General features: G+C 38.5%; 1 protein-coding gene across 2 annotated transcripts; it reads right to left on the bottom strand.

Annotated features, from left to right (window-relative positions):
- Positions 1 to 815: 815 nt before the first annotated feature.
- LOC135688147 (uncharacterized) lies at positions 816 to 19045 on the bottom strand. Of its 2 annotated transcripts, none has more exons than XM_065204870.2 (4): positions 18850 to 19045; positions 12063 to 12402; positions 10262 to 10388; positions 816 to 1625 (listed from the first exon to the last, which is right to left on the bottom strand). In XM_065204870.2, the coding sequence occupies exons 1-4, from the start codon at positions 18888 to 18890 to the stop codon at positions 1189 to 1191; spliced, it is 945 nt and encodes a 314-aa protein (XP_065060942.2). In that variant the 5' UTR covers positions 18891 to 19045; the 3' UTR covers positions 816 to 1188. The 2 variants fall into 2 exon arrangements, with proteins under 2 accessions (XP_065060942.2, XP_065060945.2); XM_065204873.2 differs by lacking the exon at positions 18850 to 19045 and adding an exon at positions 14409 to 15194.
- Positions 19046 to 20395: the final 1350 nt, after the last annotated feature.

Consider the following 20395-nt stretch of genomic DNA (forward strand, 5'->3'; position numbering starts at 1 on the left):
GTTTCCCACTCTTCAAAAGGGGCGCACAATATCCAAAGAAGGGGCGCCAGATTCGCTTCAAATCGTTGAGGGAGGGGCAACTGCCCCTAGTGCTACTAATACGAAGGCTTTTAAGCCCTGGTTGAATGAACTGTCCATGTTTTTAAGCCTCACCACACATCTATGTTAAAAGCTACATCTGTTTGACGGCCAAGTTGGGTTCTTGTTCAGTCAGTTGTGTTGATCCTTGCTCAACAAAATTCTTAGCTATGTAGATCAAGCATTTCTTTTCTTTTTGAAGCTGCCAGGTCATATTAAGCCTTTAAATACTCTGCTTGACACTTCAGTTTGCTGTGGCTCAACAAAGTGTCCAATTCATTTGACTAAGGCGTCACAAAAATCTTCTGCTGAAACTCGGACTCGTACCTACTGCTGAAAATTTAATAATTCTATTAGCATTACTATCACTTATGGTGCCAAAACAGATAGATTAAGAAAGTTCGCTTATTCGCCCTATTTTTTGCTCAGCATTACACAAAATGGTCTACCAAAATAGCCATTTCTTTCAAAGTGATAGAATTTAAAATTCAGTGTTTTGGCGAAATAAAAAGATCAGGAATTAGCGAAGACGATGCAGTCCAACCAAAAGGACAGGGGGTATAATTAAATAAAATTGCACGTTGCACATTCAAGGCCCTAGTTGTTGCGCTGATAGGGAGTAGGAGTAGCGTGTACATTTTGATTGTGGAAGAGTGTCACAGTGTCATTTATGAAATATCGAATCTCTAGGCATCTCGATAGCATCTGGGAAGACCAGATTTCAGTTCAAGAGAATCAGAGAAAAGATTTATTGATAGTGCGTTTTAAACGTACTAATACAGGGTCGTAGCCATTATTTTGCATAGGCGGGCCGTAGCCATTATTTTGCATAGGCGGGCCCCTGCCCACCAAAAATAGAAAAATCCTTTTATTTTCAACTAACTATTTTTTTGCTATTGTAACTCTCAACAATAGTGTCCCCTGCTTTTCCTACGGTGCTGCTTTTAACTGTACTAGAAATGTTCTGTATATAACTTTACTATAACTGTTGCTTGCAATTGGCAGGTTTTCCTCGTTCTTTGTCTTAACAAAGATTGCATCGATATCTACATTGAATGTGCTGATCAAATTCTCTGTCCGTCTTGCTCCAGCTTCACTTCAATTGCTGTCTTATTCTAAATATCCTATGACCTCCACTTCACATAAGTCTAAAGGATTATCTATCTGCGACTCCACAAACAAATATTTTCCTTTTTTCGGGATAGCGAATAGTACCTCGCGGCTTTTATGCTCTATTGAAAACCAAGGACAGTTCCAGATTAAAGCGTTTTTCCCAGGTTCGTCGACGTTTCCCAGCTTAACATCTAAATTGCGAAGTCGCTCATAGTAGCCGTCACCTCTTGCAAATATTGCAATTTTATATACCACTGCCATCCCTTGAAAATAGACCCTCCACCAAGGTCTCTTTTCGTTTTCTGTGTGTATGCAATTAAATCTTAATACGCTGAATGTATCAGTTTGGTGTCCATCTATTGCATTGTCACTGCCAAAAATCGTGTATGTAGAGGACTGTGAAGTGATTTTGCCCAAAGCGATGTTATGCAAATCTGCAAAATAGAAGAATATTAAAATTAAAGAATGCAAAACGTTAAGATGTCCTTACTGAAGAGAAATGGGGCAGCCTTAAAACTACGAAAACGCACACTGTTTTACTTGAAGAAAAACTTCTTGAGATTTTTTAAGGACGGACTGAAAAAAAGCTATGGTGTTCACAGAAGGTTTTTGGAACACTGCAAGATGTCTAGATGCTAAGTGAAGATTTTATTCTGTGCGAATGCTTGGCACATTCACAATATTTGAAAAACAGTTATTCGAAAGTCACAGCAAACTCTAAGATCAATTTCAGTAGGAAACTCCCACATAACTGGAGCTCTTACCGCGATGCCCAGAGAGGGATACTCCCATTATGACCTAACAGGGGGCCAAGTTAGGGTCAAAGAGGGCTAAAGCTAAAATGTTAAGAAATTTCCCTCAAATGGTAGTCTTTTATGACAATAATCCTCAAATGGTAGCATAAGGACCAAAATCAAGACCTTGATAGCATCAATTTCTTTGTGCGCGCCTCCTTCTTTGATAAATTTCTGTTTTGATTCGGGAAAAATAGAATCTTGTTCATTATCTATAGCAAATCCCAAGTTCAACTCAGCCGTTGTGTCATTATCGAAACGGGGCCATTTGGTCGTTGCCTTTTTAGTAAGACCCTCAAATTTGACTGGTCCCCTTGTCAGGCCTTTGGATGAAGTGGCCAATACAAATGGTCGAAGTTTGTTTAGAATTTTATTGTTATAATGATTGTTAAAGCAAGCAAGGATTAATATGGACAAAGCCGTAGCTGCTCCTGTTCTTGAGAGGGAGGAATGCTCCATTCCCTAAAGTTGAAAATGTTTCGTTGCTTCAAATGAACAATTACTTTTGTTCCTAATGTTCCTAAGTGATTTGCCCCCAAAGCCATATCCTTTCTACGGCATGGGAAGTTGACACCATCTATTTCAAAAGTTTTTAACTAGTACAGGATCAGTTTGTGCATCCAAAGATACTGGAATAGTGACTGGATAGGAAACTGCGCAGACAACAATAGGCGATTACGTTTATCTTCCAATCGCGTGTTTTGGAAAAGTTGTAGGGTATAGTCATTTCCGGTTTTAGTCTCACGACCAGGACATTCACCGAAAAAAGCAACATCCAAGAATGGATTTCACCTATTTTAATGGCCAAATCGACGAAGAATTACTTGAACTTGTTGTCGAGGTAATGTAGTCCGTTTCTTTGTGTACTTTAAAGGCGCTGCAGCCATTATCTCTGTCTCCGCGAATAAGAATTTAAGTCACGGCGATGTAGGCCCTTCTATTAAACTTCAATATTTCATTTTCTAACAAGAATGCCGATTGAACATAATGTATGTTCGATGAACCAGGGATAATGCTAGTGAAAATGTTGATACTTGTTTTAAATTAATGATGTTGGCTTTGGCTTGATTTTTCATCGACACGGCAGCAGCACCAGTCAACATATAAACAAATCACGAAACAATAAAATGGAAAGTTTCTCGTCTAATCATGTTTCCCGTTTTTGTTATACTTTTGAGGGTACAGAGCTGTGCACCCCTGTAGCAGGTGTACGTCTGGTTAAGTTATTATTGACGTTTTCCTTTTAGGAAACCACTATTAAATTTTGTGATGACAGTCAAATTTTGTTATTCACCAACAAATGAGGAGCAATGCAAAGAAAAGGAAAGTTAAAGAGCCATATCGTAAGAAAAAGGGGGTGACTTTAAAGGAGAAAGAACATAATGCCCCTCAGATTTGTATGAATTCAATCATTAAGGGTGCTTTAGAATCGATGGCCAACAAGACGGTTTTGATGGAAATGTATGGAAAGTTCTTCAGAGGCTACTGGAACTTGCAGGACCTGCTGATACAATAGGCTTCCCAAGAGGTCTTTTTAAAAACAATAATAATAATAATGATACGCCTAGAGCCCGACACGGGCAATACACTAGAAATACTAAATCAAAAAACAAATTTTATTTTAACCTAAATTTCCACTTATAACTTTCTTTCGAGCTCGGTGCTCTTTTCGTCTTTCATAGATCGCAATTCGATTTGCATTCACATTTTGACAGACATTTGCAATGGTTCGTCTCCATAGTTGACGATCAACAACCAGTTCTTGCCATTGGCCTAAGATTCTTCCAGATTTAAGAACGCTTTTGCACGTATCTTTATATCGTAGTTTCGGTCGACCAACAGAACGAGTGCCTTTGTCGAGCTGACCATACATAAGAGCTTTAACGGGACGATTGTCGTTCATTCTTGACACATGACCAAGCCAACGTAGACGATTTTTAATGAGTGTTATTTCTATATCGTCAACATCTGCTCGACGTAGTACTTCTTCATTGCTTACAAAGTCACTCCATTTTATTCGGAGAATCTTCCTCAAATGCCGTTGCTGGACTGTGCAAAGCTGATTGATGTGGTGTCGATACAGTGTCCAGGTTTCAGAACCATACGTAAGAAGTGGTGTTAAACACTGAGCATACACTTTCAGTTTTGTCGATATTGTAAGGTCATGTGAGTCGAATACACGTTCACGGAGTCTGCCATACGCAGAAGACAAAGCTTGTATACGTGTGCTTCCAAGGTATTTGAAACGATTCACGCTTTTGATTAGTGTACCGTCAATGAAAAACTCCTCTTCCGAACCAATGGACATTGTCTCGGTTTTCTTTATATTGATCGAAAGCCCCATTCGTTTAGCCATGTTATTATAGGCGTTTAATAGAACCTGTAGTCCAAGTGCCGAGTCACTGAAGATTGCAATATCGTCAGCATATTGTGCTTCTCTGATGAAATCGATAAAGGTTTTCGTTTTGGCTTTCAATCTACTCAAATCGAAGAGATCACCGTCATACCGAAATCTGATTTTTACGCTGAATTGATGACCAATGGTTGCATAAGCGAGCAAGAGAAGTACAGCAGCGTAGATGCCATACAAGGTGGGCGCTAGCTTGCACCCTTGCTTTACACCACTATTGTATTCAAACGGTTCTGTTAGGACACCATCTACAATTAGACGAGCATTAACTTCGGAATAGAGGCTTTGAATAAGTCTGATGAATTTTGGAGGACAGCCGAGCTTTCCCAAGATTTTAAACAAAAAGTCTCTGTTGACGGTATCAAACGCCTTGGTAAAGTCGACAAAAACAATATACATATTTTGTCGTTGCTCTCTGGTTTTTTCCATCAGTTGTTTCAGAGTAAAGATTCCGTCGATGGTACTTCTGTTCTCACGGTAGCCGGATTGGGACTGGGGATACACTTTGTCAGCTATACGTTTAAGCCTTGGCAGGAGAATGTCAGCAAACAACTTTCCTACAACACTTAGGAGGGAAATGCCACGGTAGTTTCCGCATTGACTTCGATCCCCTTTCTTAAAGAGAATAGTGATGTTTGGGTCAGTTACTTCGGATGGCATGTTCTCAGTAATCCAAAACATTGAGATTATGGCAAAGAGAAAAGCTTTCAGTGTATTTCCTCCGTGTACGAGAACTTCGGGAAGAACGCCGTCGGGACCAGGGCTTTTACCAAGCTTTGTGTTTTTTAGTGCAGTGTCAAGTTCCTCTTCTGTTGATGGGAGGTCGAGGGAGTTATCAATGGGAAGCTGCTCAATTTCGTCAATGAGGCTATCGTCAACATCAGTAGGTTGATTGAGGAGTTCGTCAAAGTGTTCCACCCATCTATTTTTGATATCAGTGGATGACGTGAGAAGGTCGCCGTCTTTGGAACGAATAGGGTGAGTCGACTTGCTCCTAGGACCATAGACTTTGTTGACAGTTGCATAAAACTCTCGGTGATTCTTGGACTGGGCATATCGTTCAGCTTCTACAGCTCTTTCGTAGAACCATTGATTTTTCAGTTGTCTTATTCGTTCACGCAATTCGTTCCGATTCAAGCGTTTATCTTTCAGGAGTCATTGTATCTCTTCGTCGTGTTCGTCAAACCAATCATTTGCTACTTTTTTCTTTTGATCAAAGGTGTGTTTTGCTGCTTCTTGTAAAATCGTTTTAAATTCTTCCCAGTCGTGTCTACAATTCGGTAGATTCTCATCAAGAAACGATTGCAGGCGTTGCTTCTTCTCTGGCGTCAATGTGATGTCGAACTTTTTAGGAGGCTTTGCCCCTTTCTCTCTACGATGAATTCGGAAGTTGCAGCTTGACGTTAACAACTTATGATCCGTGAGACAATCAGCATTTGGGTCGATTTTGGTGACATTGATGAATTGTTTTGCACGAGGATTGGCAAGTACATGATCGATTTGGTGGTAATGTTTCGATCGTGGATGCTGCCAAGTGGTTTTTAAAGAGTCTTTCAATTGAAACATGGTTCCCATGACAGATAATTGGTGTCTGGCGCAAAATTCAAGCAACATTAGACCGTTGGAGTTCATATTTCCAATACCATGTTTACCGATTATGGAGGGCCAAGATGACCAATCTTTTCCAACACGGGCATTTAGATCACCAAGCACAATTATTCTGTCGTTTCTAGCATTCTCTAAGCAATCACCTAACTGTTCATAAAACTGTTCTTTTTCCTCTTGACTTCTTTGCATGGTGGGTCCATACACACTGATGAGCGTCAAATAATCGTTATCTTTTAACAATACTCGCAGTGTTGAGAGACGATCGTTTATAGGGATTGGGTCCAGATCGGATTGGATAAGAAGTTTGTTGCGTATCGCAAAGCCAACACCAGCTTCTTTCTTGTCACTCCCACTCCAAAAGATTGTATGACTTTTCTCCACAAGGTTCCCTGTTCCAGGTCGACGAACTTCACTTAGTGCACAAATATCGATTGACGACTTTTCGAGTTTTTTACATATAATGGCTGTCGCGCGTTCTGGTCTGATCGAAGCATCGCTGTCATTTGTCGTTCTTACGTTCCATGCACCGAGCTTTAGATAGAGTGATTTGCACGGATTTCGCTTTTTTTTCACCACGGCCGTGACCTGTGGCGCATCGGTTGCCCCGGATGCGGTAGCTTGGTCGGTCAAATTCAAATCTGCTTCCATCATTTTATTTGAGTGAGGCTGCACCTACGATGACGACACTAAACGGTGCACGATAGTGTCCCTTGGCAGAAGATCACGTTGACCAGTGGCACAACAAAGTTGAGACGACTGCATGATGCTTCTGTTGCTTTTTTGCCATGGATGTTGCCGAGTTGACAGTGCACTCATGCCGGGTGCCAGCGATGTTGCCGAGTTGACGAAGACATCACTGCCGAGTGCCGGAGCTGGTGTCGAGTTGGTAGCCAGAACCGCCATTGTCGTACCCTGACACGGGGGGCTACGGGTAGGATAGCAAATGCTATCAGAGTTCACAGCCCCAACTGTGAACACCCAGGCTAGTGGAGGGAAGGAGTCGCCCTACTTCTCCATTCTAAAGCCGGCCCTAGGCCCGACAATAGCCACTGCCCGTAAGAACAAATTGGAAAGCAAAACCAATTATCTGGATTCCATGTGGGAAAATTTCCAGAAAGTATGGAGGATGAAAATGTTAGAACAAATGTGCAAGCCCACTTGAAATGCTCAGCTATCAGGCAAAAGTTAATATTTCTTAAAATACAACAATTGAATATGGATGAAATATGAACTAAACAGCTTGAAATATAGCTAATATTACAAAAATAATTCTAATAGAGAAATATTCATTTTCTGGTCTTTTTAACAATATACAAAACTCGTTATGCCAAAATTGCTGGTATTCTAGTTTTTATTACTAGCCCCCTCTATTACTGAAGCATTGAAACACTTTCCTCGCTTTCCAAATAAGAGGAGAGCTACATCTCTTTCTTTTCTTCAGAGGATTTTTCAGAGAGGTCTCAGAGAGAGAGAGAGAGAGAGAGAGAGAGAGAGAGAGAGAGAGAGAGAGAGAGAGAGAGAGAGAGAGAGAGACAAAATTTGTATCATTCAAAAAGGGGTCCACAGAAACTTTGTTCCGAATATTACCAGTTTTGTCAGCAAGACCTAAGGGTACAGTCTCATCAGAGCTATGTAAAATGACCCAGGGCTGTTTTATTTTGCCAATGCTCTTTTTGAAATCTGTGAAACCTCTTCATTTGTAAAGCACTGGTAAGGGCACCTCTTGAAAAAGTCTTTCAAGCTCATGCCTTTGTTTCCCTTGGTTATTTTCATGACTTCTTTTATGTAAGAACTGTGTAGGCAAACTTCCAACAAGGAGGTCTTTTCTTCCAGTCTCTCCTACAAACAACATTATGAAATAATTTATTGTCAATATGAATACAAGATAAAGAAAATTTGAGTTGCCCCCAACTTTGCTTCTAATTTTGTTAGATATTTTTGTCTCAATGACAGTTGATGATTTTGACACTTTTCTCAGGGGGACTTTCGTCCCATCAGACTATTGCCTGCTTTGTTTATATTCTCAGTCGACCTATCACCAGCAACTGATTGATAGGAGTTGTGGGGGTCGTGACAGCTCCCCCCAATAATAAGTCAAAAATCGATTGAATTCCTAAGTAATATTTATATAACCTATTTCGTAGCCCCCCTACCCCCGAAAGGATTTTCTAATGAGATCTGCATCCAATCTTAATAATAAAACTCTTATAAAATAATAGGCAAAAATAATAATCAATGAAAGAAGTAATGAAAGTTACAGTGACTTACCGATCCTAAAGCAATGTTGATCAAAATGCCTTGCGCAGATGTAGGCCCTCTCTGCGTTGAAACTCCTATCGCATCTTTTTACTTTACACAAAAGCTGCGTTCTCCACTCCTTTTTTCTTTCATTTTTCGTTGAAAACGTAACAAGGGACAAATTAGCTTATCTTGGTAAGCAGGGGCGTAACTTGGCCAATAGTTTTGGGGGGGGGTGAAAAGGGGTTCTGCCCTGCAAAAGTGAGTGGTGCCCTGCAGACCTCGTAGCAACGGTTTGTCTATAGGTTACTAGTGAAAGCTTTACCAGTGTACACTGGTCTTTACCAAGGACAAACTTCTAAGCAATAAAAACAAACTTGAAACTTCATTGCCTATGAAGTTTTTATTTCTCTACGTGAGCGTAAATTATTTTTTTAAATTCACTTCATTTAAAGTTGGTTTGCAAAATTAAGCTAATAAAAAGCTAATTGGGGGGGGGGGGGGTACATGATGTAGACAGCGCAACGAAATTTAGCCCAGTGGAGCTAAGAGTCGAGTTTAGTGGATAGGAGGACCCACCATGGTTGGGTCCGACGTGAAGAAATTTTTTGAAATTATATGTTGTAAAAGGGCTAAAAAGCATCGTTCAGACAAAAATTTATCAAATTACTATTGTGCTAAAAGAAGTGATTGTTTATTGAAAATATTATTGTTTATTGGGAAAAATAGGGAGGGGGATGTCATGCTAAAACTCTAGTGTTAGACGTTGGGGAAGGAAAGAAACGGCAACCTTTCGTTTCAGATTGCACGTAGTTGTGAATGACAGAGGAAGATGTTGTTTTGATTGGGAGAATTTTTTTTCCTGAACAGAAATGTGCAGTTTCTTGTATCAAGAAGGCCATGTTTACACATCCAAAATTAAAACATTGCAATGATACAGAAAATGATTTACTGAATTAATGCAAATAAAAGAAAAATAATAAAAATATACGTGAAAAAGTTAACAATTAGATGAAACAAAATCGGTATCTTAACGATTTATTATGTTTTTTAGTTCATGCACTGTTAAAAAGTAATAGAAAAAATGATAAAAAAATTCCTATCTTGACCAAAGTGAGGGACTTCAGCCCTTTATTCCCCCCCAGTGACGCCGTGCTTGTCATGAAAATAATTTACAACTTAAATTAATTTGCATGACTCAACCTTGCCCTCATGAACATATGCATCAATCATTGCATCCATTGGCTATGACTTTCGGTAAGAAATGCTTTCGCTTTGCAAATAACGGAGCTTTTCCTTACATACCTGTTCCGTTCTCTAAAATGCAATGTCAGGAAGGGAGGTTCATAACAAATACGATATTTCTATTTCAAAATTCCTAAACGGCTTTTTACGAACTTCAGAGGTGGCATTTCTGCGTGGCAATAAAGCTCTTCTTGGCGCCCTGCGAAATCTCCGATTGCCCTGCGAAATCGACTATTTTTTGGATTGGGGGGGTGTCACACCCCCCCACACCCCCCCGGTAGTTTCGCCCCTGTTGGTAAGTCTACAACAGTTAACTACCGTGCCGAATAGCTGCGAAGCTCGTCATTATCAGTCAAAACCAAACAAACCGGAAATGATCATTCCCTACAAGTTTGAATAAGCAGTGATGCGTGACATGTTCTATTGTCCGCTTCGCAGTTTCCTATCCAGTCACTATTCGAGTATCTTTGGTGCATCGGAACAATTTTAGCCACCGTCAATAAATACTTGCTGCAATTTTAAGCTGTTAAAAACCTCGCATAAGGTCGTTATGTTGGCCATCTGTACAGTATCGGAATACATTTGGAAAATTCGGACTAAATAGGTAGTCACGTATAGGTCTAGAGTAAGAAAGAAAGATTTGTTTGTACAGAGCGACGATGGAGAGCATTTACCAATGGAATTTTTTTTTTAATTTCTAGGAACATAAATCCTTCGAGGAATTCCATGGTACATGGTTAAAGTGAAAAGCAGTAAAAAATTGACAACGACGTACATCTTTGGCAAGGCTTTCCAGACTGAAGCTCCTTACAGTGGGTGCATTTGTAGCCGGGTTCATAACAGACATCAATGCAGAGGTGTTCAACTTCGCACGGATTCAGTCTTTGGCAATAATGTCCAATCTGCAAAAGTAACAAGTTGAACATAACATAACATAACATAACATAACATAACATAACATAACATAACATAACATAACATAACATAACATAACATAACATAACATAAGATAACATAACATAACATAACACAACATAACATAACATAACATAACATAACATAACATAACATAACATAACATAACATAACATAACATAACATAACATAACATAACATAACATAACATAACATAACATAACATAACATAACATAACATAACATAACATAACATAACATAACATAACATAACATAACATAACATAACATAACATAACATAACATAACATAACATAACATAACATAACATAACATAACATAACATAACATAACATAACATAACATAACATAACATAACATAACATAACATAACATAACATAACATAACATAACATAACATAACATAACATAACATAACATAACATAACATAACATAACATAACATAACATAACATAACATAACATAACATAACATAACATAACATAACATAACATAACATAACATAACATAACATAACATAACATAACATAACATAACATAACATAACATAACATAACATAACATAACATAACATAACATAACATAACATAACATAACATAACATAACATAACATAACATAACATAACATAACATAACATAACATAACATAACATAACATAACATGACGGAGAGTTTATCTTTTTTGGTAGAAATACGTTGAAAGTAGTAAAATGAGCTTTAATTTGTCACGTGATGTCTATTACCCCCATCTCCTTATATGGATATCTTACTAAAAATGGGTAAAGCCAAATCAACCTTTGATATCGGAAATTCATTTTAGCATGCAATTTTAGCATGCATTTTAGCATGTTGTGGTCCTCAAACTATAAAAGGGGACTTTATATCATTTTTGTCTGGTCTTAAAGTATTACAATGCTAATATAGATAAAATAAACGTGGAATCTTACTAAGGAAATCAAGAGCTAGAGCTACAAGTATGAATGATAGGTAGGAACAGCACAAACGACGAAAAACAATCCACTGGGAATGAATACAGTAAATTTTAAACCAAAATTTAGCAATAAATTATACTTTTGATAGGACTTTGTGTAGATAATTGTCTTTCTTGACTCGTAAGGTAACGAAATTGTCTTTTAAAGTCAGCAACTGTAATAGCTTACGTATTTTCTTTAGCATTTAGTGGACGGATCATTGTAGAATGAAACTCATCTGCGACATAGTTACCAAAATATACTTTACAGAACGTTTAGACAGATTCATGTCTAAACTAATGGAAAACCCGAAAGTAACGTTTAGAAGAATTAGCATACTATCAGTGGCAGACTAGCAGGGAATCTAGGTTGCAATGCACATTGTCTTCTTCTTTAGGGGTTGGTCTTAAAATTCCACTCCAACGATCTTACTCGCTTACCAGCACTAACTCGACCGTAATTCGATCTAACTAATTATGCAAGAACCGTAACCATAACTATGACTACTTCTCAACAGGCAGATTTCTGCAATGAACCAGGGCTTCTGTAATCAAAGGGCTTGTAAGACAATGAACAAGCAGAGCTTGTGACACACTAAAGTAATATAAATGTATGGGGAATGTTCCAATTTTTATATCTTATTCTTAGCAAAAGATTTGAAAATTACCAATTTGTCTGTGTAGCTCGTTGACTTGTACACCCAACCTTGCTTTGGCGTTAGCACTACCCCGTCTGAGGCATCTGCAGTAGAGCGTTTGTTGAGCTCGCACCTTCTGGCTTTCTTACTTTTTTCTATGTTTATTGACTTGCATTGCAGCTCATCAACACAGGCAAGTTCGCATTCTTCTTCGGATGGAACAATCAGTGTTGTAATTTTCTCTCCTTCCAAAACTTTGTCCAGCGCTACATAGGAGAAGTTTGCGTAGTCTCCGCAAGATCTGCGCAGGATTCTCCCCTTAACCTGGTGTGTTATAATGTTCAGATGAACAAAATACACGCCAATCAAACTAGAAAGAACACGTTACATTATGCTTTAAAATGCCTCCAATAGAATGCTAATCATTTTCATCGTTATGTCAATTGTAAGGCAATATACAAGGTCAATTTGGCTTAGCCCAATTTACTAAAGGCCCCGTTACTTGAAAGAATATTCAACAAGAATAGATTTCATAGTGATGACGTCACAAGAATCCATTTTTAGAATTTTTGAATTTGGATCCCATAGCCTGAAAGAGCATTATGAAATACCTCTGAATATGTACAATCAGTCAAATGTGTTATGAATTGGCAGAGATATGGCAACATGTGTATCGCCTCTTTGCCCCTCTGTATTTTAGTGTTCAGAATTTTATGAACAGAGCGAAAATAACAGTGATTCGTTAGCAAACTTCAAATTTTAATTGGAAATATCTCAACTGATTTTGGACATATCTGGCTAATTTTGCATATTTGGATATATTTCATGCTGACCTTTTATGCTATGTGGTTGAAATTCAAAAATTTTAAAAATAGGTTTCAGGTGACGTCACACCTTAGAACTCGATAATACTATTTCAAGCACAAGCATTTATTCTTTGAATATTCTTTCTTGTATTCCGATGAAGAGTTTGTCAAAGAATAAGTCATTTGCCTTCTCGAAGCCTCTTTTTTTACAGGGTCTTCTTTTGTTTATCAACATTGCGCCTGCTCAATTCCTCGATTTTCTGTGTCAGAAAATAAAGAATGCGTAGTTATGTGATTCTTCTCAAATTGATTTTAAATTCCATGTATTCGTTTCGCTCCGTTTTCGTTGATGAAAACGCTGTACGCTCACACTTATTCGTTTTCAACTGAATACGATTTACACTACTCTAACAAAAACGCTATTGGTGGCCTCAATGTTGGAAAGAGGCGTTCACGAATCCTCAACAAATTGGCGTCATTATAAGTAAAATGAAATAAAAGCAAATCGTGAAAACCTTTGTTGTAACAGCTACCAGTCCATTGTAAATTCTCAATTTCAAAATTTTTGAGATTTGGTGTGCTATAAAGCACGTAATTTGTTGCCGATGTTAGGGTATTCAAATGTCCCCGTTTTTGGTGTTCACACTGAAAACGGAGCGTATTCAATACCCACCGTATTCGAAAGTATCCGTTTTCATTAGCGTTTTCAAACGACTCCGTTTTCAAGCAGAGTAGTGTGAATGCAAGGCAAAACGGATTAGTTTGACTCCGTTTTCATTTGAAGACGGAGAAGTGTGAACTAACCCTAAAAGGGATGTGTCGCAGTTTTGTAAACAAACCAAATACACGGGACATTGTGCGTTTTTGGCCGGACTTGCACATCGGGATAATGGCGGATGGTTCTCCAATGACATGTTGTTAATTCCTGAGAATGCTCCGGGCTCTGGTTGGCCCTCTGAACAATTGAGGTCGATTTAACTCAAAACGAGGACACGAATCAATGCCCGACAGCGTTTTACGTCGAAAGAAAATTTATAAATCAATGGCTTGAAGTGCAAGTTCTTACACAAACATTAAAATTGGAAACAATTTTTCGAGCATAAAACTTCACCAGAACCTTCGTTATAGACAAAATTGAATTTCTTTGAATCATCACCTCGTCAGTTGTATGGCAAAAAGCGGCCATACTGGGCCAGAGCTGTACAACTCATGCAAATTGTACGGCTCCTGTCGAATTTTCAAAGTTGATTAGCAAACACAAAACCGTATCCATTGCACAATTCTAATGCATCAAAATGTTCCCCTATTTTCAAGAAAAACTTCCAACGTCTTTCGAGCAGTTTAATCGTAGAACTACCTGTGTGTCGACCTGAGGTGGCTTCGAATTTTGGGATTCTCTTTTTTCTAGCAACGAGAAAGAAACGTCAAAAACAGCAAGATTTCTAATCCGTTTATTTTTTAAAGTATTAGGGTTCTAAGGGTTAGATTAGATTAGGCTAAGGGTTGGATTAGGCTTCTTTGTTGGTTTAAGGTGCAGCAACGGAAATAGTGAGGATATTACATAACATACCTGAGAATGACAGAATTTGCAAAGCTAGATGCCATTGCTGAAAAGATAGAGTTTTTGCTTCTTCTTCCAAATTTTGTTCTGTTCTGTTAGCAAAGCTAGTTTTGGTTTCCCTGCAGTTATCGGAATGGCATTTGTGCTGGTTGTCTTACAGTTATAAAACATGATGTTTTGTCATTTTTTTGTTCCTAGTCTAACCATATGCCAGAATATACTGGTGGCTACATTCGAGTATACCTGGTGACATGCGTAGGTATTTAGCTGCTATCCACTTTTAACTGTCACTAATCTAACCTCATTTCATATCATAACATATCATATCATATCATATGATGAATAATTAAGTTCGTCTTTGTCTGTGTAGTCTTTTAATGCATCTTCAATAACATTGAAAGTGGGAAATTTTGCATTCATTTATTAGAATTCCATCAAATCATATGATTATCAAATGAAATGATGATTAAATGAAATTTAATCAGAGTTAATTTCACGAGGGGCTTTTGAGCATTAACTAGATCGCTTGAGATTATTATTATTACTTATTCGTTATGTTTTCTTGTGCCACGCTTCCTCTCGTTTTTCCTTGTACCTGCTCTACTAGTTTGGGGGCAATGCGGGGAGTTTTCGGCCTCCTGAGAATTTGATTTGTTAATCTAGGGTTAGATGTGTGTTTCGTGGCGTTTTTATTCCCTTGGTTAATCTAGGGGTATTTAACGTTTTGGCATAGCGTGGGTCCCATCTTGCTTGATGAAGCCACAATACAACTAGGCTGTTTTGTGGTATTTTCCCAGCCCTCCCTCCCTCATTTCGTTTCTTTCAGTACAGCTTTGTGTGTTGAATTTCTTTTATGGCATCGTTAAAATCTCTCATACCTTTAGGCATCTTTTATGCTTTAGCATTTTTCTGATGCTATTAGGTAGGACTGGTGCATCGGCTATTATTGGGGAAAAGAGGCTTTTCCTGTCCATTCCTTCCCAATTAAAATCATATTTGGAGGTTAATGTATAACTTCCCTAGTAACCCTTTTAAGGTAGGTTGAGCGATTTGCGCCGATGCACCAACGGCCCAACTCGCTCTCGGTGACGTGGGAACGTAGCCGCATGACTGACCTTCTGATGTCTATGGCAATTTTTCTGAGGGAGCTTTTTTACCTTTATACTGCATTGGTATTTTATTCCCGAGTTAGTAAATTAATTCCATTAAAGCCGTATTCTAAGATGAGATATGTTTTATCATACTTCCTACTTGCCAAGCTAGCAAAACAAGCTGAGTCAAGTTATCTCACAAATCAATTTTCTTCACTTTTTAAGGGCTATCTTGAAAACATGGAATGTGGAATATTGCAATGTTGGAATATTGGAATGTTAAGAATATTGCAATGTTGGAAAGTTGAAATGTGTTTTCTTAAACCTTTATAATAACATGCTAACAACTACATTTGTATTTAATTTGTGTTCATCGAAAAGAGAACTTATTGTATAGGAGGTACTACAATGCTAAGGCTAAGATTCATCTATTGCAACACTCCAACATTCCAGCATTCCCAAATTCCTATATTACAACATTCCATGTTTTTGTATAAGTAGGGACAACTGTTCTTGGATATTCATGGGTATAAGGGCTATAAGTTCTTTCACGTCATTAATGTTTATCATATCAAGTCATGGCTTTGTACATACTCCCAGATCGTGGGAAATCTTGGGAAGTCCTTTGGAACCTAATGTTCCATAAAATCATGAAAAGGTGTGATGATATAGATATTAATTGAGAGTTGTAGCCAGCTGCAGTGCAGAAGGTGCGTTTTTGTCGTTCGATGTTTTATAAATTTTGGCAGCACTCTGCATATTCTGCAATTTTGGACGGAGGAAAGAGTGCAGTTTGTTGGCGAATATGAAATGTTAAAGTATTTGTGACGTTATCCTATACCTTTGACATATTTTTTGGGAAGACAAGCAAGAGAAAGTTTTTAATAAGTGAGGCAGCCCTCAATCTTAGAGTCAAAGAGCATGCGCATGGAACAAAGGCAGTGGTGTGCCTAGACATTTTAGCTTGAGAGAGGGCTATACCTTTTTGACCAACTATTTCTCCATGGAAAATTTATTGACAATAAAATTGATTATCATATACACACTTAATTAATGGCAACAAAAAAGAGCAAATAATGACGTGAAAGTATAAGGAAATACACCAATTCATTTTATTATCGAGGTCGTCGGCCTCGATCGCGCGAACGAGGTTCCGGGTGAAAGAGTTTTACGGCGATAGTAAAGTTTGGCGTTGGTATATTACTTTTTGAATACTCACTCGCTTTTTATCCTGGCTCATTTGGAACAGCTTTTTTTAAAGCTTTAAAAAGTACAAAACTCCGGCATGGTGAACGGAAACTGTTCAGTTGTAGGCTGTACGAACAGTCGTTACACGTTAAAAAAGTTGGAAAGACAAGCCTGTGATGAACATCATGGACAAGCCAAGAAGGATTGCCCGTGTAAAGCACCATTTACGTTGCACTGGTTTCCAAGTGTACATAAAAACCTGCCGAAACAATTTTTTGTGGATTTTATATTCTTTGGTGAATCCACGAGCATCATTTTGCGAAAAACCAATTATAGGTTAATCCGCAAAAATAGATTACAGCTACTTTTGAGCTCCTCATAACAATAATTTTAAATTATAAAATGTCCTATACGTTATAATTTTTTTAAAGACTTTTATGGCAAGTATGCCAAACGGGGCCGCCAAGATAGGGGTTAAGGGGCGCAAATTGTCCCCCCTGCTTTGAGGTCTTGGGGACCTTATAAAGTATGTATTATTGTGGTATGTTTAGGAACATGATGTGATGAGCACTGCATTCGGAAAACTAAGATGTTTACTAGCTAGGCTCGTTTCATGTTCAATCCTCTTCATCTTTGAGATTTTCATTCATTGGTGAATTATATGCATTAGCTTGCTACTTATAACAAGTTATTTGCAATATCACAAAAATGTAAGTTGACTATGATGCCCCCCACGCCCCCATCAGTATATCCCTGAACAAAGGTACTTTCACGCACACTCTCTGACTCCAGAACGGAGGTTTATCTCACTCATTTGAAGATTTCGCTCGCTTGTCTCCCCAACAAGTAAAGTATATTCAATAACAGTGGGTTGTCAAATTGTTTAAATTATTCCTAATCTGCAAGAGCTTATGTATCTTCATCCAGCCTTGCTTGGCTTGAAAAAACATCTTAGCTCAATCTAATGACCTACTCACAACAGAGATACTCTTGTGTAATGCAGCCGCTTTGAATTTTGTTTGGCACTGCAAGGTTTCTGCTACATTAAATCCCAGCTAACAAAAAATATGTTTTAAATGGCTTTTGAAGAAACAAACGTTTTACAATATACTACTTAAAGCTTTATGTGGTATGTTGTGAAATGTTTCCTTTTTCCAAAGCCGTTTTCAAGTTCCGTACCGCCAAAACATTTTCACGAAAATACATGAAATTATTCATGAAGGTGACTCATTTATTTTCAATAATTAATAATTTGGCATGTTTTTAAAATAGTGGTGAGAAGAATTATTGTTTTTTCATACATAATTGATACAAGCAGGAAGGTTGGAAAGAGTTGGAAAAATTGCAAAGAAACAACGGAAAGAATAAAAAAGAATCCACAATTTCTCAAGAATGCTGTCTTGCAGCAAAGTAACATATTTTGCAACCATAGGCGCAGAATACATAGGGACTGTAGCCTTTCTCCACCTCCACTCAAGCAGGCAAAATTTATCAGATTTCAGGCCTATTTGTGTAATTTTACGACAATGAAGCAACAATATTTCGGCAAAATCCATACTAAGCGTTTTGCCTCAGCTACAGATTTCTTTACAATGATGAAGCAGAAACAATCTTATGATCTTGGTTTGATAATGACAAATAAAATGCAGCAGAGGCTGGAATATAGAAAGGAGAAAACAATTTTTCTCTTGAAGCTTCTCCCCCCCCCCCCTCCCAATTTTCTGCTACTCCTCCAAACAATACGAAAACGGAGAAAAATGCTCGATTTCGCGAGTGCCACCGCTGCACTCCTGGCGCAGGCGGCCTTGAGTTGAGACCCGTTACTTTTCCATGTGCCACACGGTGCCATATATACCGTGACCCATAACTGCCACACACTAAAATAAACTGATTCGCATACAAAAAAAACAGATTCACATTGAAACAAACCGATTCACGTGGAAAGAAAAACCACACACACAAAGATCTCGGGTGGGCAGAGCAAATTCAAGTGTACAAATGTGCACTATGGCATGAGTGTATACTTCTAGTGTACACACATATATTAAGTTTTACATACAAGTAACTTCGTGAGAAACTGATTCGGTTTTAGAGGGCATTGTTAAACCACACTTTTGCTATAGGGTTTAACTGAAAATGTTAAAGGAAGATAAATCATAAAATAAACTTACGACAGAGGACGACACGAAGAAAACAACCAGTTCAGTAACATGAACAAAACTCTAATTTTAACTCGTCTGATTTCTGCTACTCCACATCTTGCTTCTTTCTCCTGTGATCTTTAATCTATTTTATTTACTATTACGGCGTCGGCTTCTCGGCTAAAATAACGTCTTTTAAATTAATCGGCAACGTCTCTTTGTCTCTAAAACTGTTACGCCCTAACTGACTGAAAGACGTGGAGCATGCTTGAAAACTACCAACAAAACAAAACATCAACATATAACCAAATATGGCTATAACGAAAGGGTCACGAAATGTCAAATAATTTCCCCACACACTGACCACGTTGAAATCACGCGTAGTGTCCAGTTCCTTGCGTGTGCCTCCAAAACAGGTCCCCCCTTTGGAAAGTCAAGCCTCCGGGCTTGATAAGGAAAGAAACGCGCGGCCTCAAACGCGCGGTTAACAATACTGGTGGGTGCATGGAAATCTTCTGGGCGAATGATCGGCGGCTCAGTGTAGCAGGACTAGTCTGGTGGGCTCGATTCTGGAACATTACAAGCAGTGGCGGAGGTTCACGACCGTAGAGAAGATAGAATGGTGACTTTTGAGTTGTGGCATTTGGAGACACACGGTAGGCAAATAGAACCAATTTGAGATGTTGATCCCAGTCTTTTTGATGAGTACTGACATACATCGATACTGCTACCGCTAAGGTACCATTGAAGTGTTTTACAAGGCCATCGGTTTGAGGATGGTACCCTGTTGTATGAGACTGGCATGTGTTAATAATGCGGCATACTTCCTTGACAATTGAGGCCAGACAGTTAGAGTCACGATCCGACAAAAATGTGCGAGGAGAACTGTGTCGTGCAATAATTTCGTTGACAATCAACGTTGCAATCCGGGTTGCCTCGGTAGAAGGAAAAGCGAATGCTCTGGCCAACGTGTATAGTAGTCCTAGAAAATGATGATGTATCGATTTCCACTGGTGTTAACAAGAAATGGACCAAGAATGTCCATGGCAACGCGATCGAAGGCAAATCTTCTTTATGTGAAGAGACAAAGGTCACATTGCTGGGTAATGGAGGAACATGGGATGATAACTTCATCAAAATAACATAGACAGGTCTCATAAGTTAAACCAGAAAGAACAATTTCTATGGCCCTCTGGATGGTTGCACAACCATTTGAAACTCCAAAGGGCATACGAACAAACTCCCACAAACCATCTGAAGTTATGAATGCAGTCTTTTCCCTGTATTTGGGTTCCATACTGATTTGCCAGTAACCTGATCTAAAATCCAAAGTGCTGAAAAGGGAAGCACCTTGAAGAGAGTCTAAAAGATCATCTACTCGTGGCAAGAGATGGGCATCTTTCCGAGTAGCTGCATTAAGCCTACGATAGTCTACACAAAATCGGAATGAGCCATCTTTCTTTTTGACCAAAACAATAGGAGTGGCCCATGGTGAATTACTAGGTTGAATTACTTTTTGCTGCAGCATATCACAAATCTGTTTGCTAGTTTCTTGTCGATAAGCATATGGTAAGCG

Source organism: Rhopilema esculentum, chromosome 19 (assembly GCF_057945365.1).
Source record: "Rhopilema esculentum isolate cy_ngs chromosome 19, ASM5794536v1, whole genome shotgun sequence".
Taxonomy (NCBI): domain Eukaryota; kingdom Metazoa; phylum Cnidaria; class Scyphozoa; order Rhizostomeae; family Rhizostomatidae; genus Rhopilema; species Rhopilema esculentum.